We start from the raw sequence: 26,650 nt of genomic DNA, 5'->3' as shown, positions 1-26,650 counted from the left end.
GAAGATCTAAACAGACATTTCTCCAAAGAAGACATACAGATGGCCAACAGGCATGTGAAAAAATGTTCAACATCAGTAATTATTTAAAATTGCACATCAGAACTACCATGAAGTATCACCTCACACCAATCAGTAAGGCCATCATCAAAAAGTCAACAAATAATAAATGCTAGAGAGAGTGTGGGGGGAAAAGGAACCAGTCACTGTAGGGAACAGTATGTAGATTCCTTAGAAACTAAAAATAAAATTACCATATGATCCTGCAGGGGCTTCCCTGATAGCTCAGCTGGTAAAGAATTTGCCTGCAATGCAGGAGACCCTTGTTCGATTCCTGGGCTGGGAAGATCCCCTGGAAAAGGGATAGGCTATCTACTCCAATATTCATGGACTTCTCTGTTGGCTCAGATGATAAAGAATCCACCTGTGGGATTCTGGGCTTGATCCCTGATTGGGAAGATCCCCTGGAGGAGAGAATAGCAATCAACTCAGTATTTCTGCCTGGAGAATCCCCATGCACAGAGGAGCTCTGTGGGCTACAGTCCATGGGGTCACAAAGAGTTGAACACAACTGAGCAACTAAGCATAAATGATCTTCTGATCCCACTCCTGGGCATATGTCTGGAAATAACTATCATTCGAAAAAACACATGCACCTCAATGCTTATGGCATCATTATTTTATAATAGACAAGATATGGAAGCAATCTAAGTGTTATTTAACAGATAAATGGATAAAGAGTAGTATATATATACGGGGCTTCCCTGGTGGCTCAGAGGTTAAAGCGCCTGCCTGCAATGCGGGAGACCTGGGTTCGATCCCTGGGTCAGGAACATTCCCTGGAGAAGGAAATGGAAACCCACTCCAGTATTCTTGCCTGGAGAATCCCATGGATGGGGGAGCCTGGTGGGCTACAGTTCAGGAGTTGCAAAGAGTCGGATACGACTGAGCAACAATGAAATACCAGTCAGCCATAAAAAAAGAATGGCATAATGCCATTTGTAGCAACATGGATAAACCTAGAGATTACCACACTAAGTGAGGTAAATCAGACAAAGACAAATATCATACAATATTGCTTATATGTGGAATCTGAAAAAAAAGGCTACAAATGAATTTACTTACAAAACAGAAATAGACCCACAGACATAGAGAACAAATGTATGGTTACCAAATGGAAGCAGAGGAGGGATAAATTAGGAGTTTGGGATGAACAGATACACACTACTATATATAAAATAGATAAACAACAAGGACTTACTGATTAGCACATGGAACTACATTCAATATTTCATAATAACCTATATGGGAAAAGATTCTGAAAAGAATGAATATCTATATAACAGAGTCATTTTGCTATACACCTAAAACTATCAGGATATTGTAATCAACAATATTTCAATTTTTAAAAATTACTGTTGTTTAAACCACTAAGTTTTATGGTGGTTTGTTACATAACAGTTGATAACCAGAACATAAGATAAAACATTTATTTGGATACTTGTATTTTTATATGATTATCTTCTCTTCCTCTTTGAAATGTTTTTATGTTTTCTGGGTGTTATTTTGGAATGTAGATGGAAGTGAAAGCTAGAGAGACATGCATTTGAAATGGGTGTCTAACACTTAGTGGCTACAAGAATTTGCATGACCCTCAAAGTTTCTTAGAGCTTCCCCTTCCACCAATAAAAATGAAAATAATACCAACTTTATAAGACCATTGAGAGGATTAAATGAAATAACGTTCAAAATACCTGGTGCACAGAAGGAGCTCAGCAGCCAAGAGTCAATGTCATCTTCAGCAGTGAGGATATCAAAGAGTGCAATACAGGGACCATGAGTTTCTTTATAGATTAGATTCTTGCTGTATATAAAGTAGAAATAGTTCTTTTTTATTAAAGAGATTTCAAATACTACCCTGGTATTTTGTCTTGCAGATGTTATGGTATAGTTTTGTGGTTTTGATTATATTGCTCCTGTGACAAAAGTTGTTTTTAATGGTATGGTGACAGCCTCGTGTAATGAAAAGACCATGCACTATGGGATCAGTTCTACCCCTGTGTTTTGTGTGCAAACGTGCACAAGTGTATTTGGTTTGTTTCTGCCATCCCTATTATAATCATGGGGGCAGAAACCCTGGCTTTTTCACTGTTTAATTCGCACTGGCCAGAAAAGTATGTGGCATATAATGGATAATCAATCAATAAAGATTACTTAAAAGAAAATACATTGTCATTATCTGTTAATGGTCTTGTTTGGTATAGATATTGAGGACAAAGAGTTTTCAGTTTAGCAAACACCAGAGCACCTTGTAGTGCTATTATTTTTTTATATCAGTAATTTGATTTTTGGGCCTCATCATTGCTTACTTAGATTTCTAAACCTAAATGTTAGTTTTGTACACACTGAAAGTTGAATACTACAAATGGTCATGAGGGTTTCTATACACAAGTGCATTTACAGATCTATTTGGACATATAAAGATTATATAATAAGTATACATAGGGTTTCCTAGGTAACTAGATGGTAAAGAATCCACCTGTCAAGTAGAAGATGCAGGTTCGATCCCTCGGTAGGGAAAATCTCCAGAGAAGGAAATGGCAACCCACTCCAGTATTCTTCCTGGGAAATCCCATGGACAGAGTCTGGTGGGCTACATTCCATGGGGTCACAAAGAGTTGGAGATGATTTAATGACTAAACAGCAGCAGCAAATGGAATATAAATAATGCATATTTTAAATACATATTATAGTGTGTATATCCAGCAGGAGGGCATAGCAACCCACTCCAATATTTTTGCCTGGAGAATCCCCATGGACAGAGGAGCCTGGCGGGCTATAGTCCATGGGGTCACAAAGAGTCGACTGAGCAACTAAGCACACTATACATATACACACACTATACATACACATATAGTGTGTATGTATGTATATAGTAATATATATATGTAGTCTAAATTATATACTATGTGTTATATATATGGCCAGCTACCTGTATGTTCACTAAAATATCATTAATTAAGGGAAATTTGAGAATTTAAAGTAGTATAAGGAAAGTAGGATTTTATTACCTTCAAAGTCATGGGAACATTACTAGCCATAACAATTGACTTCAGGTGGAAACCCTTCATGACATGCCTACATGAACAAACGAATAAGTACCTATTTCTGGGAAAGAAGTAGGGGTTCTGAGGTGCTATCAGGCACCCAATCATTAGTTCTGAGGAACTTAAACAATCCTCACCACAGACTTGTTTGCAAGACTGATTTGCTTGAGGTCAAGCTGTCCTATAGATATTAGATTTCAAAGTAATGGGGTCTGAATGCCCAATGATTTTATGTGTATCATGACTGACTTCTTATCTCTGCCTTATGAGCTCACAGCTTTATTGGGAAAGGTATTCCTAAATAGGCTTTCTGTACACAGAGTGCTAAGTGCAAAAACATACATACCACCTATACTTATACTGATGAGTGAATTCAAGGTGAGGATTCTAGACACCATGGAGATGATTAGAAAAAAGGGTGGGGGACAGATAGGACTCTCAGTCCCCAATGCCTGCAGGGGCCCTCGCCACCCCAGGAGGTCTCCTTCCTATGCCCCTCTCAATCTTGTCCTCCTTCTAGGCTGGCAGATTGTGGGTTATGGAGCAAATTGGTTATGTGATTAAAGTGCTTCCTCAATAACTTTTTCCTCTATTCTCTGTGTGCATCCAGAACTGGATCCTTTTTCATTTCATATGCTTATCACATGATACCTTCAGATCTGGCCTCAGGCAAAATTCCTATGGAAGTGCTGACCTTAAGAAAATGCCTGAGCTCAGCCAGCACAGCCCTTGTCCCAGGGCACAAATGGCCACCTCCTAGCCCTGTGGCAGGGTGCTGCTGGGCACCGGCTGACTGAGTAATGCTGTCTTTGAAACTTCTCTGTAGCACAACATCTCAGCCTTGCATCAAGCTGTAGTAAGTAGCAAGCAGATACAACTACAAAGATGTGTGGGAATAACACAGACACTTTTCTCATGGACCCCAGTGGTTTGTAATTCTTGTCCATTGCAGAGTTTCTAGTACAAACTTTCAGTTAAAGAGACAGATGACACATTTCACTGGCTGGCACTTATCAGCAGCTCTGGGGGAGAATATCAGAAGAAACTGTCAGAAAATGAGTGTCATGGTTCAGTCACTAACTAAATGAAAAAGACACAGTGCTGAACCAGGCCTGACCTTATCCTGCTTGTCTTTCTCCTCTTTCTGCTTCCGTTGCCACTAGAAGAACAGAACCAGAGCCAGAGGCAAGAGCAGGCAGAAGGAGACAGAGGAGACTTTGGTGACAGTTTTTGGGATACACGGAGCCATATGGAGGGGTGTGTGGGCTCTAGAAGCTGCAGCATGTGAGCAAGGACACTGCCAACCTGTGAAGTTGCCCAGGAATTGCTCCCTTCAATCCACCCTGACAATCCCACAGCCTTAATATACATGGGTCTGGCAGCTGACTCGACTCTCCATCTACATTTTCTTAAGAAATAAAAAAGTCATGCAAATTCACGTATTCCCTGATGACCCGATATCCTTTTAACTTTTGGTTCTTTGAGTTTTGCATGACTATCAGAGATCACATCCTCACTTTCTCCTTTAATTTTGATTGGTATCTAATTTGTTTACAATGTTGTGTTAGTTTCAGGTGTGCAGCAAAGTGATCAGTTATGTATATCGACTCTTTTTCAGATTCTTTCCCATATAAGCCATTGCAGAGTACTACATAGGCCTGTGCTATACAGCAATCCTTATTAGTTACTTATTCTTTGCTTTGCCCTGAGGCAGAGCAGGGTGCAGGTCTGTCCCTTGCCAACTGTATGGCACTGATCAAGCATCCTACCCTCTCTGAGGTTCTGTTTCCTAAAATGCCAGGTAGGATAACAACCCTTACTGAGTGGAACTGTTGTTTGGATTACAGATCATGCTTGTGTAGCTCCCCACAGACATCTTCAAATATGAGAAACACTTAGTCACTGGCAGCCATTTAGAAAGTTACTTATTTTTCTCATGTTGCTGTCTTTCATTTCCTCCCTTTATTATCTATTGTGTATAGTCCAGAGGAGGATCTATAACAAGAAGGAATCCTGCACATTCTTCTCTCATTGATCTGAGTCCACTGTAGCCAAAATGTACAATATCTTATTGCTTCTACTACTCCTGGCTGCCTGTAGTTATCTCCTTCCAATGAGCTATGGGAATCAGACTACATATTTTTTAACTAACCAAAAATATTTAAAATTGTCTTTGATCCTCCTCTGCACTTCTCAGATTGCCAAAGTTGAAGTAAGGTATTAATACCTAGTGCTGGGAGATGGACACCTGATGTCTCACGGTGATGTTTGGAGTATAAATTGCTACAACTTTAGACCCACTGCAGATGTCAAGATGGCAGAAGTCTTCAAAATATGCACATACTTTGGCTTGGTAATGGCTCCTCAAGGAACTTATCCTAAAGATATTATATCTGTGTGCAAAAATGTTTTTGCAGCATGTATAATAATGAAAAAGGAGGAAAAATCTAAATGTCAAAAATAGATCTGTTCTGTCCATTGTGATACATCCATATAATGGAAGACTTATTAAAAAAAATTATGCTATAAAATCACATTTACTGATACAGAAAGATATCTGTATACGATGTGTGTAACAAATACAGTAACTAAAACAGTTCTGATGGAGGGCCCTGAATTCAGCAGATAAGGGGGACCTTTCCTCAGCTCTTCTAGAGAGCAGGTTGGGGAGGAGATAATGATCTCTAGTCCCTCCTCCGCTCTCTCTATCTCTCCCCAGGGGAAGGGATTTTCATAATAGTTAGGGAAATTAGGTAAATATCCCTGTAGGTGTGTGCCTTTTGTGGACTAAATGTGTGTGTCCCTCCAAAATCCAAATGTTGAAATCCTAACCCCAAATTTGATGGCATCAACAGGTGGGGACGTTAGAAGGTGATTAGGTCATACCCTCTCTCTAGTATGTGCTCAGGGAATTTATAACAGTTGAGCTAGACAAAAAGCACATGCTATTCACAATAACCAAGATATGGAAGAAACCTAAATGTCCATTGACGAATGAAGGGATAAAAAAGATATGGTTACATATTTATGATGGAATATTACTTAGCCTTTAAAAAGAATGAAATAATGCCATTGTAGCAACATGAATGGAACCTAGAGAGTGTCATACTGAGTGAAATAAGTCAGAGAAAGACAAATACCATATGATATCACTTATACGTGGAATCTAAAATATGGTACAAATGAACTTATTTACAAAATAGAAGCAGACTCACAGACATAGAAAACAAACATGGTTATCAAAAGAGATGGAGCAATAAATTTAGAGTTTGGGATTAAAAGATACACACTACCATATATAAAATAGATAAACAACAAAGACCTACAGTAAAAGGGCTTATTTAGCTATGTACAGGATAGCACAGGGAACTGTACTCAATATTTTAATAACCTACAAGGGGAAAACTATATAAATATATACATATATAACTGAATCACTTTGCTGTACACCTGAAACCAACCCAATTTATAAATCTACTATACTTTGATTTTAAAAAAGAAGCGTATACAAGACAATGGTAAAGTCAAACTGATCTCACAGGATGTATATACTAAAGGAACCCCAAAACGTAATTTTAAAAGACAGATCTATACCAGTGTTCATAATAGCACTGTCTATAACAGCCAGGCATGGAAGCAACCTGAATGTCCATGGATAGATGAATGGATAAAGAAGATGTGGTACATATACACAATGGAACATTACTCAGCCATGAAAAGGAACAAACTGGGTCATTTGTAGTGATAAGTCTGTCATATAGAGGGAAGTAAATCAGAAAAAGAAAACCAAATATGGATGGTATGGGGGGTGGGAGGAAAGTCACTGCAAAGCAATTATACTCCAATTAAAAATAAATGAATGAAGGAAATTCCATAGTCAGAATGAACATAATTCCATTTTCCCTAAAGTTCCACCAAACCAATTGTGAGGAAACTAGAAGCAACACAATGAGAAGAGGGTAGCATGGTTTCTTGACACAGACTCTGCAAAGAGTGCTGAGAATGACATGGCAAGTTTGACAGTCAGGAGAGAAGGAATCTGAACACATACAAACATTGACCCTCTGAGGACACTGGTAAAAAGGGACACCCAGCAGGGCCTCTCTCTGATCTAATCGACCCTGCAAGCATGGCTGAGTCCACGAAGACTAAAATAACTGATTTTCACAATGATGATCCCAAGTAATCAAGAAAAGGTTACATTTCACATTCAGAATTCTCTGCTTAAGAAGGCAAGGGAACATGTAATCCGTTTGAGAAACATTTTAATTTCAAATAGTTAAAAATTCTTTAAAAACTGTTTGGGTGTTTAAAGGGTTAAGTGATAATTACCTGGAAAATTCACTTACGTAGAACAAGTTCTTCCCTAAAGACACTAGATCAGTGAGGTGGTGGGTAGTTGTATTTAGTTAGGTTTCTAGCACTTCTTCTTCTTTGACATTTCATTGCCTAATTTCCTGAAGCCTTTCAGAATTCCTCACTTTCAAGGAACATAAAATTCCTTGAGGCTAAAGATTCTGACACCCTTTCTTGGATATTCCACATCCCTGTTATATTGGCCTTTTTTTTTTTTCCTGCCACAAATGATGAACTGACATTCACAAAAATAACAGACCCCTGAGGCATGCATCAACTTTGACCAAGCCTTCTTGACATTTTGCAAACCCTTCTGAATTATGGTAAGCAATCTTAGAAGCATCTTTTGCAACCTTTTATCAACCATTTGACCTAGAAAATATAAAAGAACAATCAATATATAAATAAAGTTAACATAATTTTTTAAAGCAACCTTTATTTTTTGAAAACAGTGATTTCTCCTTTTAGAAGATGTCTGTTCTCTTCTACCAATCCTGGACTTCAGCTGCAGTATTTACAGCCTCCAACCAACTCTGCTTGCTTCATGCTCGCCTTCACAATTCAAACTGACTCTGGCCAATCTATCCTGTTACTGTTTGTCCTGAATTGTGGTTTTTGCATACTGACAGACTCCCCTGATTTGTCTCAGTTCTAGAGTGAAGGGGAGATTCTGTCAGCAACCAAGGACCCCTGTTCAGTCCCGAATTGTAGGTTTTCCCTCCAGTTCCAGGGCTTGTCCCTATACTTGTGCTTCTAAGTGTACCATTAAATCCCCCTGGTTTGTCTGGTTGTTGAATATAGTATGCAGTGTTAAATACATTGCACCCTTAGAGCTATTTTCCTTTTTATCTTCATTTCAAAAATCTGAACATAAAGCTAGCATGTACTTGAATTCTTGGTGAAAATTAAATGTTAATAAAGTAGCATACCCATTAAAAAAAAAAAAAAAAAGAGTCGTTTCAATTCAGGCCTGCACTTTTCAGATAACATGAGTACTGTAAACACACAGGATATGCCAGCCTACCCACTGATCTCATTGCCTAATACTGCCCCATTATGCATCCTTTCCCCAAATATAACTCACTGCAGTTTGGTGAATGTGCTGAAATCCTTGATGCTTTCTAATCTGCTGGAAAAACCATTTCCTCCTTCACACTTTCTAAGTCTAGTTCAAGAGTCATTGCTCTCAAGAAAATTTCCATTCTCACCAGTATTGCAAAATGAGTGCTGTTACTGTCCCTTTTTTGAAGATGAGGAGAGAACCTTGAGAGGCTACAGAACCCCCATGAGGTCACAGCCTGGGCACCAGAGAAAGAACTAGTCCATCAAGTGTCTCTCCTGGTGGCATTTTTCTCATTGTATAGGGAACCACCATAGGTGCAGCCCACTGGTTGGCAAACCTTTCTCTACTTGATATTCCAAGGTTGGGGGCCCGTGTGTCACACTGTGGTCCCCCTGTGTGACACATGCAAAGGGGCCCAGGAGGGGTGTTTCTTACCTGGTGTGTTGAGCAGGCGAGACCTCTTGCAGTGGTAAGCTACCTCCTGCTCACAGTGCTCGGAGCCATCAATCACTGCTTCCAGCTGCTCCAGGCTGCCTCCATAGTCCAAGGTCATGGAGTAGGGCTTCTCAGGGTTGGCACCTTGCACATGGGTCAATTCTGTGTTGTTGTGCTGCATCAACGTCCAGATCTTGTCCTCTGCCCAGAAAACACAACCCAAGCAAGGTGAAAAGATGATCATGCTTATAGGCCTCCAAAAAGCTGGAAAAATGAAACAGGATTGTGTGAGCAGTGTGATGTTTGGTGGCTGCAGGTGCATCAATTAATTGCCACTTGAGTGCTCTACTCGTGATAAGAATTTAACCAGAGAATTTTTGTTTCTCCTAGAGTTCCACCCAGAGGTATTGTGGGGGTTAATTATCTTAAGACCTAAATTTGTGAAGCCCTTACTCCACAAGTTCTATGCTTAGTGTCCATTTTCTCATTGAAAATGGACATGATTTATGAAAAGTCATAAAACGAAAATAGAAACACAAACAGAACAGGAATAAAAGGAAATGAATTCATCAGTCGTGGGAAGGACAATTTGGAAGGGGAAGAACTTAGAAATGAGATATTTTGTGATCAGAAATAGAATATAACTAAATATGCTCAGAGATGACTATCATGATGATGATATACACAGAAGAATAGAGATCACTGACAAATTATCAAATGTACAACCTGTTGGCAATTAAATGAACAAAAATAAAATTAATAAATAAATAAAACTGAAATCATCTAAATCAGAAGGAGTTGGTCCTGCCATGTTAAAAATGAGAGAAAAGTGAATAAGGAAAACTAGGCAGGTTTTCTAAGATTATATAGTTAGTTAATGACTAAGTGAGAATTGGAACCCAGGATGTCTGACTCCAAAGATACTACTTCCAGATAGTGATACACAGTCTTCCTCACAAGAGAAACACTAGCATAGATCATTTTCTCAGAGAACCATAAGCATCACTTTGAAAATAAGACCTATTCACAGAAAGCATGTGTGACATATACATCATAAAAAGGATGAGAATGTGTAATACACACATACATGCAAGGCACTTAACTGAAGCTTGTTATTTATTCTCCATGATACTTCTACTTATCAAAAATATTTTAAGAGTTTTACATTAAAATAGCATGCGGAGATGAGGGCCTAAAGATCAGGGAAGGAGAACATGCTTTGCCTTCTATTTGTAAGAATGTAAGGTGAAGAGAGGAAAAGAATTTTATTTTTAGAGCTTGGGAGACCCGCACTTGAAAGCTATTCTATGAACAACGAGCTTGGGCAAGTCACTTCACTTTTGGAGGGGCTTAATTTTATCATCAGTTTTAAGACAAGAAGTTATGATGTCACAAGACATTTGGGGATGCATCAGGCATTCTGGAATAATAGACTGAAATATTTTCAGCAATCAGACATAGAACTGAATTTCGAACTTGCTCACAAATAAAGTGAAAGAGGAAATAGGAGGACTTGAAAAGCTTTTGTCATCTGAGAATCTTGCCCACATAATAACATCATTACTCTTCATAGATGTTCAGAGCTGAAAAAGAACCTTGCCCAGACATCATGTGGTTTCTGTCCTCTCTCTCTCTCTCACTCATTTAGTTTCACAAATGAGGAAACCAGAGTCTAGGAAGTAAAGGAATGACCCACAGCATATCTATTAGATGAGAATGGTACTGCCACTGTAACAAATATTTCTAGTTACAGTATATAACCAGCACTGCTTAGAAGCAAGATGGTGGCAGCTGGCCATGAAAAAGAAAATAATATTAAAAACAACTGGCAAGCAGAATCCCCGGGTTTTACTTTCTCTCTCTCAATTCTGTATATGAGTTAGGATAAGTAGCTTCATTGCCCTGCACTTCAGTTTCAATACATTAGAAAAAGGAGGAAGAGAAAGTTTGATCTTCACAGTTCCTAAATGAGGAAATATTTATTGCAGCAGAAAATTAAACTCTGCTCAAACATTCTGATTCTTCTTAACACTCTTTTCCGAAACCAACCCCCTGATAACCCATATCGCCAATGTTTAATTGAATGACATTTTCTATAAAGTCTAAAAAAAATCAGAAGTTTATTGGATTTTGATTTTGAAAGCAAAAATAAGGCTTGATTCATATTGGTAAAAATAATAATGTTACACAAACAATGAACCAGAAATTTCAAAAATGTTGGTGCCAGTACAGACAAATGTCAATAAAATAACCAAAGAAAGTAGTCATTCAGTAATACAACACTGTAGAGGGAGAAATAGAAACTGCCAATTTTGAAATGTTCATGGTACTTACAAGAAACAGAACTCTAATGAGATGCCATGTTACTGTTTCATTCTAAGATATTTTACATACATTATCACCAGTACTCATAACAATCATGACAGATATCAATATAAATATAGATACAAGTATAGATATTATAAGTATCCATATAGATACAGATATAAGAAAGAAAGAGAAAGTAAACTTGTCCCCAATCTCAATGTGTCCACTCTGTCTGACTCCAAAATTGGTCCTCACAGCATCACTAAATTACACAAATTTGGATTTCCTTCTAAATTTACAGATTTTCATACCTTTATCCATCCAGTGTTCATACACTAATTAAACAATTTGCTTATTCATTTACTCATTAGCTCATTTTTTTCCAAAATCTTACTCTATCTTTGACAAGACGGAGAGGAAAGAGTGGTATCAGAGAGACAATCTTTTATCCCAAAGCCACGAATATCACAAACCCCTCCTTCTGGGCCCGGAGAGTGAAGTTTTCACAGTTGAACTCTTGGCACTTTTTGATATATGCTATAGACAGAAGACACAAAGGAACAACTAAGGGCTCCAAAAGCTCCCCTCAATTCACTTAACACACATCACAAGCACAGTCTGACCAACAGGAAGAGAGATGATTACTCGAAACCTAGGGTCTCTTAGGTGTTTTCATTTCAAAGACAGCCTTTGTCATCTCATTATTTTTCTCCTGGGTGATAGAAACATAAAGACTAAAAATAAGAAGATTACTGGATGTTATCTTTTTCTCACTTTCTATTTTTTCTCCCACTTTCTGGGTTGCTGTGCAGATTAGGCCCTGAACCTGATGAAACATGAAAAGCCAGGGGTCAGTGCCACTCAGAAGAGTCAGCTTTGATGGCTGATGTTCCTGATACATGGAATAAGGTACAGACAGGTAGTTTTAGCGAGGGAAGGTATAGGTGAAAGATCTCAAGCAACATTCATTTTGAATAGGCTTTTAGGGGGATGGAGGGTGATCCATGCATGGACCTACATATACTATAAATAAAACTGGGCTCATGAGCTAAATGTTCAAGATGGTAATTTAGTCAGTGGGCAATGGATGGAGCGTGAATTTTGGCCTCAGAAGATCTAGATCTGTGAGTCAGCCTTACACTTATTGGCTAAGCATACTTGGTCAAACGATTACTTTTCTGAAGTTCAGTTTCTTCATCAATTATACTTTAAAAAGCAGCAATGATGCCAACTGTAGAGGAAGATTAAGAGAGGAGATCAGTGTGAGGAACTCTGTTATTAACTAAATAACTAGGTATTTGATAGACATCTGTGTGTACTACTTAGATAAAGATATATGGCATCTCCAATCCCAGGAGCTCACAGATACCTGATGCTGATATTAACAAAAGCATTAAAAACAGGAGAAGCTATGACTGGTCTCTTGTAGTTCCCAGGGTAGCCTGCTTCAAGAAGGTTGTTTCCCAATCCAGAAAGGAAGACCCACAAACACCTACAGGAGAAACGCACTGAGCTTGACCTTCTCTCTGCAGATCCATGGGAAAAACATACCAGATTCGAAAGTCCCAGAATGGAAAATGCTTCCCCCTGGTAGTCTGTGAACTTGGATTTTCACACAAGGAAACCAAACAGGTTTCCCTCTAACTCAAGTAAGTCCAGTTTCATGCAGAGACCAAGGAGGAAATCAGCTAAAATCTATGATTGGCAGAGCATCATAAAATCCTCCAGGCTCTAAACACCACCCTCAGCTGATCTGCCTCCAGCACCATCCCTCTGCCACATGGCATCCACCCTAACTGCTAGTCTCTAAAAATGCATTTAAGGCTTCAAGGTACCATGAGACAGCCTGGCTTTAGAAGCCCACCCATCTGATGAACGTCTATGTTCTACTCTAGCAGGAAGACCTTGAACAAGTTATATACATCTCTAAAGTTTCCTCATTGGTAAACAGTATATTTATATTAATCTTTCCATCCATGATGATATAATGATGCAGTATTATGTTTTACATGGACACGTAACTGGTTGTCTGGCACACAAAAGAGTGAAAAATCTTTATATTCAAACTTTTCTATGACATTAAAATGAGGACTGGGACCTCAATGCTTAGCAGGTTAGGGGTGGGAAACTCATCCTGCAAAGGAGGTTAGCTAGCAGACTCCTTGTGATATAGCTGCTGCTGTATATAATAAATGATTATTATCTTGTTGAATTACCTTTTCACTCTGAAATAGCCTTCTAGATTTATTTTCATTCCTTGCATTTGAGAAATGTCTACAACAGAATATGTCGTTTAGTCCTCATAGACCCAGAAACCTAGAAAATCATTGCCCTTGATACCACAGTTTGCTACCCAGGTCATTTTCTATTGTTTCTTCCATTGTATTCAGTCCCATGATGAGAAACAGAGCCCCTCTTTCTAACTTGCTTAAAGGAATAAAAGTATTGAGTTACTCAAGACAAATTGTCTGCTTGAGAAAGGACTGCATTTGAAGATTTTTGAACTGGTAGAAACTTATTCAATTCACTAAGGATCTTGTTAGTCTAAAATAAGTTATTATGCATTTTAATGTTTATTATCCAATAAATGGCTGGCAAATATTATCTCTAATTTCTGAGATGGCTTTTTAATTTTGTTGACTATTTCTTGTGCTGTGCAGAATCTCTTTAATCTGATGTAGTCCCACTTACTGATTTTTTTGTTTGTTTGTTTGTTTCTTCTGCTTCTGTTGTCAGAGTAAAAAAAAACATTGTCAGAATGTCAAAGGGATTTCTGCCTTATGTTTTCTTCTAGGTTTTTATGCCATTAGACCTTCTGCTGAAGTTTTTACTCTTTTTCAAGTTAATTTTTGTCTGATTATTTGCCTGTCCAGTTTTCCCACACCATTTGTTGACGAGATTATCCTTTACTCTTGAGTATTCTTGGCTCCCTTGTCAAATATCAATTGATCCTTTATGTGAGAACTTATTTCTGTGCTCTCTATTCTGTTCTACTGGCATATGCGGCTATTTTTATGCTAATATCATATAGTATTAATTACTATAATATTGGAAGTGGATAGATGTTGTTTTAAGTGCACAAACTTGTGATTAGCAGATAAATAAGTTCTGGATATCTAATGCACAGCTTAATAATTCGTCAACAGTACTGTATTATAAACTGCAAAGTTGCTAAGACACTAGGTCTTAATCGTTCCCACTAGAAAAAAAGAAAATAATTACATGACATAATAGAGGTGTTAGCTAAGCATGGTAATCATACTGTAATATATAAGTGTATAAAATCAGCACATTATACATCTTAAAATTATAGAAAGTTATATGGCAATTATATGTAATCACTCACCTAAAGCCAGACTTCCTGGAATGTGAGGTCAGGTGGGCCTTAGGAAGCATCACTATGAACAAAGCTAGTGGAGGTAAAGAAATTCCAGTTGAGCTATTTCAAATCCTGAAAGATGATGCTGTGAAAGTGTTGCACTCAATATGCCAGCAAATTTGGAAAACTCAGCAGTGGCCACAGGACTGGAAAAGGTCAATTTTCATTTCAATTCCAAAAAAAGGCAATGCCAAAGAATGCTCAAACTACTGTACAATTGCACTCATCTCACACGCTAGTAAAGTAATGCTCAAAATTCTCCAAGCCAAGCTTCAGCAATATGTGAACCATGAACTTCCAGATGTTCAAGCTGGATTTAGAAAAGGCAGAGGAATCAGAGATCAAATTACCAACATCTGCTGGATCATCAGAAAAGCAAGAGAGTTCCAGAAAAACATTTATTTCTGCTTTGTTCACTATGCCAAAGCCTTTGACTGTGTGGATCACAATAAACTGTGGAAAATTCTGAAAGAGATGGGAATACCAGACCACCTGACCTGCCTCTTGAGAAACCTGTATGCAGGCCAGGAAGCAACAGTTAGAACTGGACATGGAACAACAGACTGGTTCCAAATAGGAAAAGGAGTACATCAAGGCTGTATATTGTCACCCTGCTTATTTAACTTCTATACAGAGTACATCATGAGAAATGCTGGGCTGGGGAAAACACAAGCTGGAATCAAGATTGCCAGAAGAAATATCAATAACTTCAGATATGCAGATGACACCACCCTTATGGCAGAAAGTGAAGAGGAACTAAAAAGCCTCTTGATGAAAGTGAAAAAGGAGTGAAAAAGTTGGCTTAAAGCTCAACATTCAGAAAACTAAGATCATAGCATCTGGTCCCATCACTTCATGGCAAATAGATGGGGAAACAATGGAAACAATGGCTGACTTTATTTTTCTGAGCTCCACAATCACTGCAGATGGTGATTGCAGCCATGAAATTAAAAGACGCTTACTCCTTGGAAAGAAAAAGCAGAAACATTATTTTGCCAACAAAGATCCGTCTAGTCAAGGCTATGGTTTTTCCAGTGGTCATGTATGGATGTGAGAGTTGGACTATAAAGAAAGCTGAGCACTGAAGAATTGATGCTTTTGAACTGTGGTGTTGGAGAAGACTCTTGAGAATCCCTTGGACTGCAAGGAGATCCAATCAGTCCATCCTAAAGGAGATCAGTCCTGGGTGTTCATTGGAAGGACTGATGTTGAAGCTGAAACTCCAATACTTTGGCCGCCTGATGAGAAGAGCTGACTCATTTGAAAAGACCCTGATGCTGGGAAAGATTGAGGGCAAGAGGAGAAGGGGACAACAGAGGATGAGATGGTTGGATGGCATCACCAACTTGATGGACATGGGTTTGGGTAGACTCCAGGAGTTGGTGATGGACAAGGAGGCTTGGCATGCTGCGGTTCATGGGGTCACAAAGAGTTGGTCATGACTGAGCGACTGAACTGTACTGAACTGAAAAAACAAAATGTTCGCTTTTTAAAAGCAGCACTCACCATAGAACATTAAGCAGAGTTCCCTGTGCTATACAGTAGGTTGTCATTAGTTAACTACTTTATACATATATCAATAGTATGTATATATTTCAATCCCTATCTCATAGCATACACCATTCATCCCATCTCCTATTTTCCTCCTTAGTGTCAATACACCTGTTCTCTATATCTGTGCCTCTATTTCTGCCTTGCAAACTCTGTGGTGACCTAAATGGTAAGGAAATCCAAAAAAGAGGGGTATATGAATGCATACTGCTAATTCACTTGTGTGTCCAGCAGAAACTAATACAACACTGCAAAGCAAATAAACCCGAATTAAAAAAAAAAAAATACAGGATTCAGTCCAGTGCACTTGCCTGAATATAAGTGATGCTGTAAGGTATTATTCCACCTTTAACTATAAAGAACTTATGGGTTATAGGCCATCAAACAGCATGTGTTATAAAGATCCAAGGCTTCATTTCAAAAACATGACAAGGGTTGTTATGAAGACTAGTACAGCATTTCCTATGTTGCTTTGTGGATTTAGCTTTCAAGTCTATCTTCTTACAAACCTGAGACCTCCCAGGATGTGAAATATATCATTCTGTATATACTGTGTGCTAGTCCCCAGGGCACAGAAACAGGAGAATAAGGCATGCTGAACTCTTTCAAAATCTTACCATCATTTGAGGGGAAAAGTGGCATATATAGGAGAACCACAAATGCTTCATGCTAATATAAGCACTCTTGAGATTATGAGTAAGTGAGGATGCCCAGAGGTCTGCTGGGGCTGGGTTGGAGGAGGTGATAGAGAAACTGTATTCTGTTTCCCTTAAGAATGGACAGGTTAACACTGGCCTTTCATCTGTGGACCATCAGTATCTTGGCTAGCACTAAGCACCCTGTAAGACTTCAGGAAATCTTTATCAAGAGGAGGTTAATCGTCAGCATGTACAGTAAGTCCCCTACATATGAACGCTCAAGTTGCAAAGATGTAAACGTATGTTCCATCAGGGCCAAGCATGAGTAAATTGCAGTTTGCCCTCTGTCTCCTATTGCTGACGATTCTTCAGTTTACTATATCCCACGTCCTCTCTGTCCAGTCAGTAACTCTTCTTGCCTGTTCACTTAATGCCAGGCGCTGTGTGCCAATTGTACTATACTACTGTATGTACTTGCCAAGATACTGTACTGTAATATTAAAGATGTTTATATTTTTGTGTTTGTTTCTTATGTATTATTTGTGTAACAAGTATTAAAAACCTAGTATAGTCACCTCATGCGAAGAGTGGATTCATTAGAAAGGACTCTGATGCTGGGAGGGAATGGAGGCAGGAGGAAAAGGGGACAACAGAGGATGAGATGGCTGGATGGCATCACTGACGTGAGTTTGAGTGAACACCAGGAGATGGTAATGAACAGGAAGGCCTGGCATGCTGAGATTCATGGGGTTGCAAAGAGTCGGACACGACTGGGCGACTGAAATGAACTGAACTGAACAGTATAATGCATATAGATACAGCCGATTGTGTTAGTTGGGTATCTAGACTAACTTTGTTAGATTTATGAACAAATTGGGCTCATGAATGTGCTCTCAGAATGGAGCTTGTTCATATGTAGGGGACTTATTGTATAAGTGTCCACATGTAAAATAATTTTCAAGTGATAAGATCAAAACACACACACTCAACATCAACAAGAGAAAAGTAAAAAAGATTTCACAGAGTGCCAGCAGAGTAGCAATAGCAGGATATTCCAGAATAGTCCATATCTTTATCTTTCCTGTGAAATCTTTCCTAGTCATCACCCCAGGAAAATTGTTTAAGAACCTTCATCCTGGAGCTTTAGGTGATCCACCTTGATTATTCTTGCTTTCATTTCAGAAAATAAATTCTTTACACACAGAGCAAGCATTTAACTCTCTTATTTTGATTCTCATTCTATCTGATTGGTATTATTATTGTGATGATCACTATTATTATTAATAGTAGTCCTTACAGATGCTATAAGATGTTTCATCTGTAACCACGGAGATCACCACTAAGGAAAAAAAGCAAACAGAAGAAAAGTGAAAAAAGAGAGAGAAACACGTGATAACTCTGATTAATAAAACCACATTCTACACAAATATCTGACTCTGCAGAGCAAGGAAAAAACTGTAAATTTTCTCTCACAATGCTTGGAAGGAAGAGAGAAGTCTACAGATTGTCAATACTCAGCTTAATTGAACTTAAATCACTGTGGGGAGCTGCTTACAGTCCTTTGAAAAGTGTGCCAATTCACTTATACTCCTATTGCAATAAAACAAGTCTGTAGTAAGGTTGCCAGGGTCACTTCTGGTACAGTTATCTAAGTTGACAAAGTGAATTTTCTATGCCAAGGGTAAAGATAGCTTAAATAATTCTCAAAGCACTGTCTTTACCATTTATTTACCATTTATGCCATTTCTTGTCATTTTGCACTGACAGTTATTTAATTTTTCATATGTTTGTCCCTTATCTCCCCATTTAAATCTAAGGCAATGTCTACTGAGTAGATATCAGCTTGGAAAGGGTTTCTGTGGTTAGTGAAGGCAGATGTGATGGAGGAAAGCAAAGGCTTTGGAATCAACAGATCTGGCTGCCAGCTCTGCCACTGACCAAATTCCTGAACAAGGCAGAGACAGGGAGCCTCCCACAGCCTCAGTCTCCACATCTGTAAACTGGATATACCCATTAAGCAGTGGTGCTCTGAGCACTGAATCAAACTCACAGCACTGAGCAGAACTCAGAGGCTGACTCAGGGTACTGGCCTCGAAATAAGAGTTGAACAGTCACAAGCCCTGCTGATGAAGTGATTCAGGAAGGAGCAGAGGCATCATTTCATTGTGGGAAACAGTTCTGGGAACTTCTCATGAGGGGATCCATGAACCTTCCGCTCAATCTTTAAAAGGAAGGAAGACAAGAGGTGAAAAACAGTTTTCAACTTCTTTAAAAGGTTTCAGAATTTCTGCAAGAGTTTTCACTCTCTTGTGGCTCAGCCCAGAGGCCAAGGTGAGCATCCTCCTTGTCTGCTAAAACCATTGAAGATATGGTTGCTTTCAGTGTCTGAGCTTCTGCTGTTTGGAAGAGGGAGCATTACTGATTTAAGGCTCCTGATAGAGTTACCATACATGGTGCATTAGCTGGAAGTAGGCCCTGCAGGCTGCAGAGGGGTGGGGAACCCATTCCAGCCACTGCCGTTCCAACACCAGCCCACATGGACCACACACTTTATGACTTCCAGACAACATACTTGGCCATGATTTATCGTACTACTTCCCTGAGCCTTTACTTCTTATATACCTTTGGTGGGTTATTTTTCTTTTCCTTTGCTTTAAAATCAGTGGCATCATCAAAGAGACCTGGGGAATCTGTTTTCTGATCTTGGAGGAGGGGGCGTGATCTTGAATGGATTTCATGTGCAATTGCATGGTGCTTGTTTGTTTCTGATTAACTGGTTTATCCAAAGAAAATTCATGAAAAGTCGACTGTATGCAGAACACACTTAGGGACTGAGTATCTTGAGGGTTACCAGGCTGAACGCCATGCTGGACCCTGAGCTAGAGGGATTTATAGCTGGTTCTAAGAAAGAAGGTCCCATGGAAATTAAAAGATTCACAGCAGCATGTATGGGGTTGTGGTTTGATCCCTTTGCTGTCCAACAGACTTTCAAGAGACTTCTCCATCACCACAATTCAAAACCATCAATTCTTCGGTGCTCAGCCTTCTTTATGGTTCAGCTCTCACATATGTACATGACTACCAGAAAAACCACAGCTTTGAGCCTGTGCCCGCCTCCTGGGCAGGGGAAGAAGGGAAAGCAGACTGCAAATCAAAGTCACCTAACAATCAGAGAGGGGCTTTGGTTGCTGTGAGACATTTTCATGAGGTCTTTAGGACCACATTTGTGATAAGCACTGTTGTGGTGCTTTCTGAGGAAAAATCTAGGCACTGGATCCAACTTGAATTCAATCCTTAGATTTGTCAGTTACTAACAGAGTGACGCTGGAATACTCTCCAAACTCTGTGAACTTCTGTTTCCTCAAAATGCAAATGATAAACAATTTCTACCTCATACTTTACCATGTGAATTACACTCTAAGAGAATATATATTACCCAGTACCTGAATCACAAGTATACAGTAGATAGCAGTCCCTGGGCTTTCCAGATGGCACAGTGGTAACGAATCTGTCTGCCTATGCAGGAGGTGCAAGACATGCAAGTTCAGTCGCTGGGCTGAGAAGATCCCTTGGAGATGGAAATGGCAACCCACTCCAGTATTTTGACTAGAAAATCCCATGCACAGAGGAGCCTGGCAGACTACAATCCAGAGGGTCGCAAGTTGTACATGACTGAGTGACTGAGTACATCCTTTGTTTGGAAGAGTTAAGGTAGCCAAGATGGAACTCACAGGGTAGGAAGCTGATTGCAAAAGGTTTGCCTTAGTCCTGCAGCCATGAAATTAAAAGACACTTGCTCCTTGGAAGAAAAGCTATGACAAAACTAGACAGTATATTAAAAAGCAGAGACATCACTTTGCTGACAAATGTCTGTATAGTCATAGATATGGTTTTCTCAGTAGTCATGTACAGATGTGAGAGTTGGACCATAAAGAAAGTTGAACACTGAAGAACTGATGCTTTTGAATTGTGTGCTGGAGAAGACTCTTGAGAGTTCCTTGGGCAACAAGGATATCAAACCAGTCAATCCTAAAAGAAATCAACCCTGAATATTCATTGGAAGGACTGATGTTGAAGCTGAAACTTCAACACTTTGGCCACCTGATGTGAAGAACAGATTCATTGGAAAAGACCCTGATGCTGAGAGAGATTGAAGGCAGGAGGAGAAGGCAGTGCCAGAAGATGAAATGGTAAGATAGCATCACTAATTCAATGGACATGAGTTTGAGCAAACTTTGGATATAGTGAAGGACAGGGAAGCCTAGTGTGCCACAGTCCATAGGATCTGCATGGGTTCAGACTTAATGATTAAAAAACAAGTCCTCAGAAAGGATACCCAGCATTTATGTTGCCTCTCTCCAGGTCACAAAAGTAGACAAGCCTTGTGAAAATGGAAGAATCTCCTTATTCTTCTTCCATGGATCTTAAATTCTGGTTTTGAAGGTGACTGACCAAATGAAAGCTCAAGAAGAAAGTGAAATTATTCATCTTTCTTTCGTCACAGTATCAGTGACATGCCAACTTCATCTCCAGTGGGAAAACTTCTCTAACTCTACGAGCACCCCATGTTTGTCTCACTCAAGTACTGTTATGCCAGCTTGTTTACTCAGACCTTTCCATAAACTGCAAGCTCAGCAAGGGAAAAGAATGTCTCATAAGCCTTTGCTTGCCTAGCACCTGACCCACAGTAGGTATTCACTTATCACTGAACTAAACCTTCAACAGACTACCAATATTTTTACTGGCTTCAGTGACAGTACTTAAAATCAACCACAAAGTGATATGATAGGACACTATGTTTCGATATGTACTTGAAATTCTGTCATACAGCCCAGAATATCTATTGCAAATAGCAGAATATTAGAAAAATATAAATATCTACCAACAGCAGTCTGATCGAATGGAGGATAGTTAACTGACACAGTGAAATACTGTGTAACCATAATAAAGACCATGTAAGATTTCTTTAAACTAATCTAGAATTATTTCCAGGATAGACAGAATCATTTCAGGGTAACAAGGTGCAAAAGACTATGCTACGGGTTTTGTAAGAAGAAAGGAGAAATAGGGCTACAGACAAGGATAAACTAAATGATTATATAGAGCAGATGGGTAAGAACAGAGTGAAGACTATGAGAGAGAACAAGATGTAACCAGTCAACCATTGTTGCTATATTTGGTTTTTGTAATAAGAAAATATTTTACATTTTTAAAACATAAAATTAAATCATAAAGATGAGAAGAGACAAACACCAAAACTGAATATAAAAAAAAGCTTGACTATATATTAAATACATAAGATAACCACAAAGGAGAAAAAAATAATTAAAGTAACTTTTAAAATACAGTATTCTGTTCAGCTATACATCCTGAGGCTATAGTCTAAAAACAAAATGCAAAATTTAAGTCAATCTTTACCTTGTTATCAGTAGTGTCATTGCTATTTGATTCTGAATCTGTTGATGAGTATTATAGGATAGAATAAATTATAAAATATATTTTTTCACTTTTAAATTTATTTATTTTTTAATTGAAAGATAACTGCTTTACGGAATTGTGTTAGTTTCTGACAAACATCAACATGAATCAGCCATAGGTATACATATATTGATTTTGTAGAGATAGTTTCTCAGTATGTGAGAAGTACATATGGATGATGGAATGATGAGAAAAGATCTGATGGTCGTGGATTTGCATTAAAGTTAAGTATATAAATTCATAAATTAAACACACACATACAAGCATTTTTTACCTGTGTCCATAAGAAAGATGGAGAAGCAATAAAAAAAACCAAACATCTAGATCTTAATTTTCAAATACCATGTGCTACCAAAAGGGACTAGGCTTCTTTGGGAAAACATCTGAGTCTGGGTCAGGCAGGGAAAGTTCAAGGTAACATATTGGAACATCTTGGACTAGAAAGCATGCAAGTGTTCCAAGATTAATGAGGTCACTCATGAAAGACATAGGAACAGATTTAAAGGGATCATTACCAGCTATACATGGGACAATCTGAGCATCAATAAATGTAATGATAATAGTAAAAACATATTAAAGTAAAATAATTTATAAGTTTCAACTGAAACAAGGGGGCTTCTCAGGTGGTACAGCTGAGAATCTCCCTGCCAATGTAGAAGATGCAAGAGACATGGGTTCAATCCCTGGGCCAGGGAGATAATGCGGAGGAGGAAATGGCAGTCTACTCCAGTATTCTTGCCTGGAGAATTCCATGGATATAGGAGCCTGGTGAGCTACAGTCCATGAGGTCGCAAATAGTTGGACATCATATATGAAATATATATGTGAAAAATATTCTTTTCCATTATGATTTATCACAGGATATTGAATATAATTCCCTGTGTTGTACAATAGGACCTTGCTTATCTATTCTCTGTGTAACAGTTTACATCTCATAACTTCAAACTCCCACTCCATCCCTCTCTTACTGCTCTCCACTTTGGAACATTTTAATTACAACTGGTTTGTACTCTTCAAAAACTTAATGTCTGTCTTGAAAAATGACCAAAACAAGATGGTGTAGGGGACCTGGCTTTCTAGTTAAAAGAAATTAAAAAGACAGGGCAATTAAATCCCACATATAGAAAGTGCTTGAGAGTCAAACAAAAAGACATTGCTATAAAAGACAGTGTAGGGACAAGATGAATTATATATTGGATAACATTCATTAAAGTGATCTTTATTGTTCTTACTATAAAAATAAAACTAAACTATGGTTTTAGTCTTGTGCTTATATAGCATTGTGTATATTGGTACAAGTGAAGTCTTCAGATTTAAATTATCACCATGTCTACAGTCTGCTTTCAAATAGTTTAGAAATAAACATTTTTCTATGAGAAAAAAGAAAGGACAGGAGAGAGAAAGGGAGAGAGGAGCTAAGAGTAGCACAAATGTGGGTAAATGGGGCAAAATGTTCATATTTGGACAGTTTAGGTGAAAAGTTTATGGATGCTCATTTTAGTATGCTGTCAACTTTTCTGTAGGTTTGAATTTTTCAGAATAAAACTTTGAGGAAAATAAGATAGAGCTTCATACAATGCTTCACATATAGAAAAGGCTCAAAACCATTCTACTCTGCCCCAGCAAATCCATGTGAATGTGCTCTTACAACCACACACACACACACACACACACACACACACACACACACACACACACACACAGCTAAGAACAACGGATTAAATAGTTTTCCAAAAGCAAACACTATTTCCCTGGTGATACAGTGGTTAAGACTCAGCACTTCCACTGCAGGAGACATGGGTTCCACACTTGGTTGGGGAACTAATATCCTGTATGCATGGGGCACAGCCAAAAATTACTTAATTAATTAACATAATAAAAGTTTAAAAGTATTATCAGATTCAATCATCCATACCATGGTAGCTCATCCATTTTCAAATGGAAGTATTTGTTACTGCTGTTGAATTAATTTGTAGGGGTGCTTTCAAGTCACCAGGTGTTACACATTCCTGAAGTTTATTAGTTATTATTTTCATCATTGTTTCCCTTGTAGCTCAGCTGCTAAAGAATCTGCCTGCCAAATGGGAGGCCTGGGTTTGATCCCTGAGTTGGGAAGATCCCTGGGAGAAGGGAAAGGTTGCCCATTCCAGTATTCTGACCTGGAGAATTCCATGGACTGTAAAGTCCATGGAGTCGCAAAGAGTTGGGCACGACTGAGTGGCTTTCACTTTCACTTTCATTTTCATCATTATATCCCAGGAACACCAAGAAGCCAGTGTCAAGGTTTCTGAGAACAGAGTGATGAAAATAATGTTATAAATGAGCGCATATGGGGTATACAATGTCAGAAAATGATTTTCTTGTGGTTTACAATGATTAACTCCTATAAAACTCACAACAGTCTCATACATAGGCTCTATTTGTAATGACCAAGAAGGCAACTAAGGAACAAGGAAGCCAAGTAACACCTTGGATCACATAACTTGACAAAACTAGGAAGTATCAGTGCTGAGATGCAAGCCATGCCCAAGCACTTGCCACCAATGCTTGATTGGGCAGATGTTTACTGATTATGTGGATTCAAGGGGGAGCCATAAGAAAGGTGATGGACTGAAGAAAGTCATAAGAGCAAACAATAAGGGAGAAGGAGATGAGTACATGTCATTCCAGAACAAAGTCATATCTAAGTCATAAGAGTTAGCCAGGACACCCACAGCTGGCACGGAAAATAGCACATGGAAACTGTCACCACAGATGGTCGACCCAGCCAATGTCTCTTATCAGCTCCTCTTTACAAGAAGATACAAATAGAACAGAGTCAAACTCTGCACACAGCAGGCATGGCTGATTGGTGCTCAGGAGACTTGAGCTCACCTGCTGTGAAGATCCATGAAGAATAAAGGCTCCTAGATAAAGGGTCTCTCTGCTTCCCCTGCATCACAAAATGTGGAATCACAAACTGCTAGTACCTTTTGGGCTTTTTTATTCTTTGTAATGTACAGACTGACTGATTCATCATCTCTCCCCAGAATTCTGGGCTCAAAGCAAAAGCAAGATTTCTGGGAGAAACCTTTGACTCCCACTTGTTATTTCATTCTTCTGAACAAGAAAAGTGTTTGCCCAAAGGTAAGACTGTATTAAAACACACGGATGAGCCAAGAGCCTTCAAATGAGTCAAGGAGCCCTTGGGCACAAGCTCACTGCATCACCACATCCATGATGTCACTGAGCTCATCAAGATTGATTTTTCCTCTTTTTTCTACTCTGCCTAACTTAAGACACATAGGTTTCAACTTCATAACTAAGCTCTATGTCTCCAACAAAGCCTTACATGATCGCTTCTGTCCCTGATTCCTTCAACATTTAGCTCTTCCCAATGGCTCAGCAATAAAGAATCTGCCTACCAATGCAGGAGATATAGGAAGATTCCCTGGAGGAGGGCATGGCAACCTACTCCACTGTTCTTGCCTGGAAAATCTCACGGACAGAGGAACCTGGCAGGCCGACAGTCCATGGGGTCATTAAGAGTCAGACATGATGGAGCACACGTGCACACGGCTCATGATGATTACAGAGGCACAGAAATGTGGGTTTGATACCTGGGTCAGGACAATACACTGGAGAAGGAAATGGCTACCCATTCCAGCATTCTTGCTTGGAAAATTCCATGGACAGAGGCACCTCTGGGCTACACTCCATGGGGTCGCAAAGAATCGGACGTGTCTGAGCACACATACAAACAAGATGATGGAGCTGGGTGATTGTGGCTTCTATCTCAGGAGCGCTTAGAGAATGCTACATATTGTACTGAGCACATGAGGTACATTGCTCATTTAATTTTATTTAACCCACACATCAACCCACTGAGGTAAAATTAACTGATCATTCCTATTATACAGATGAAGAAACTGAGTCTCATAGAAATGAACATGCTCAATATCCCCTGGTGTTGAGAATCTATGGGATAACTGGGCAAATTAAATAGAATGACCTAAAGGGAAAGGTTTTAAGAGCTGGAAGTTAAGCGTAAGTCCTAGAGCACAAGGGTCAGTGATTTATAGTGGCTTATACAGCATGGAGCATAGAGAAGCCTCAATAAACACAGGTTGTTTGGACTGTGTCCTGATCCCCATACACCACGAGGAAGGGCTCTCCAGGTACCCACAATAAAAAATGTGCGGTGAAATTTCCATCAAGAAGGGGCAGGGTAAGCCTTGTGTTTGGGTCTCAAAAAGAGCAGCTCTTTTAATCACTGACTAGTTCTCCCACCCTGCTTAGAAGTGGGGAGACAAAGAAAGAAGGTAATTATTAAATGTTGTACACTGTGATAATCACCTTA

General features: G+C 39.0%; 1 protein-coding gene across 1 annotated transcript in view; it reads right to left on the bottom strand.

The window, feature by feature from the left end:
- CNTNAP5 (contactin associated protein family member 5) overlaps window positions 1-26,650 on the bottom strand; it is a 1,081,620-nt gene that overhangs the window by 316,293 nt on the left and 738,677 nt on the right. The window contains exon 13 of the mRNA XM_052655589.1: window positions 8,959-9,159. Coding sequence (XP_052511549.1) covers window positions 8,959-9,159 — 201 coding nt within the window. The remainder of the gene's footprint in view (window positions 1-8,958; window positions 9,160-26,650) is intronic.

Source organism: Budorcas taxicolor, chromosome 2 (assembly GCF_023091745.1).
Source record: "Budorcas taxicolor isolate Tak-1 chromosome 2, Takin1.1, whole genome shotgun sequence".
Taxonomy (NCBI): Eukaryota; Metazoa; Chordata; class Mammalia; order Artiodactyla; family Bovidae; genus Budorcas; species Budorcas taxicolor.
The sequence above is the reverse complement of the archived record's forward strand: the minus strand, read 5'-3'. Positions and strand labels throughout refer to the sequence as shown.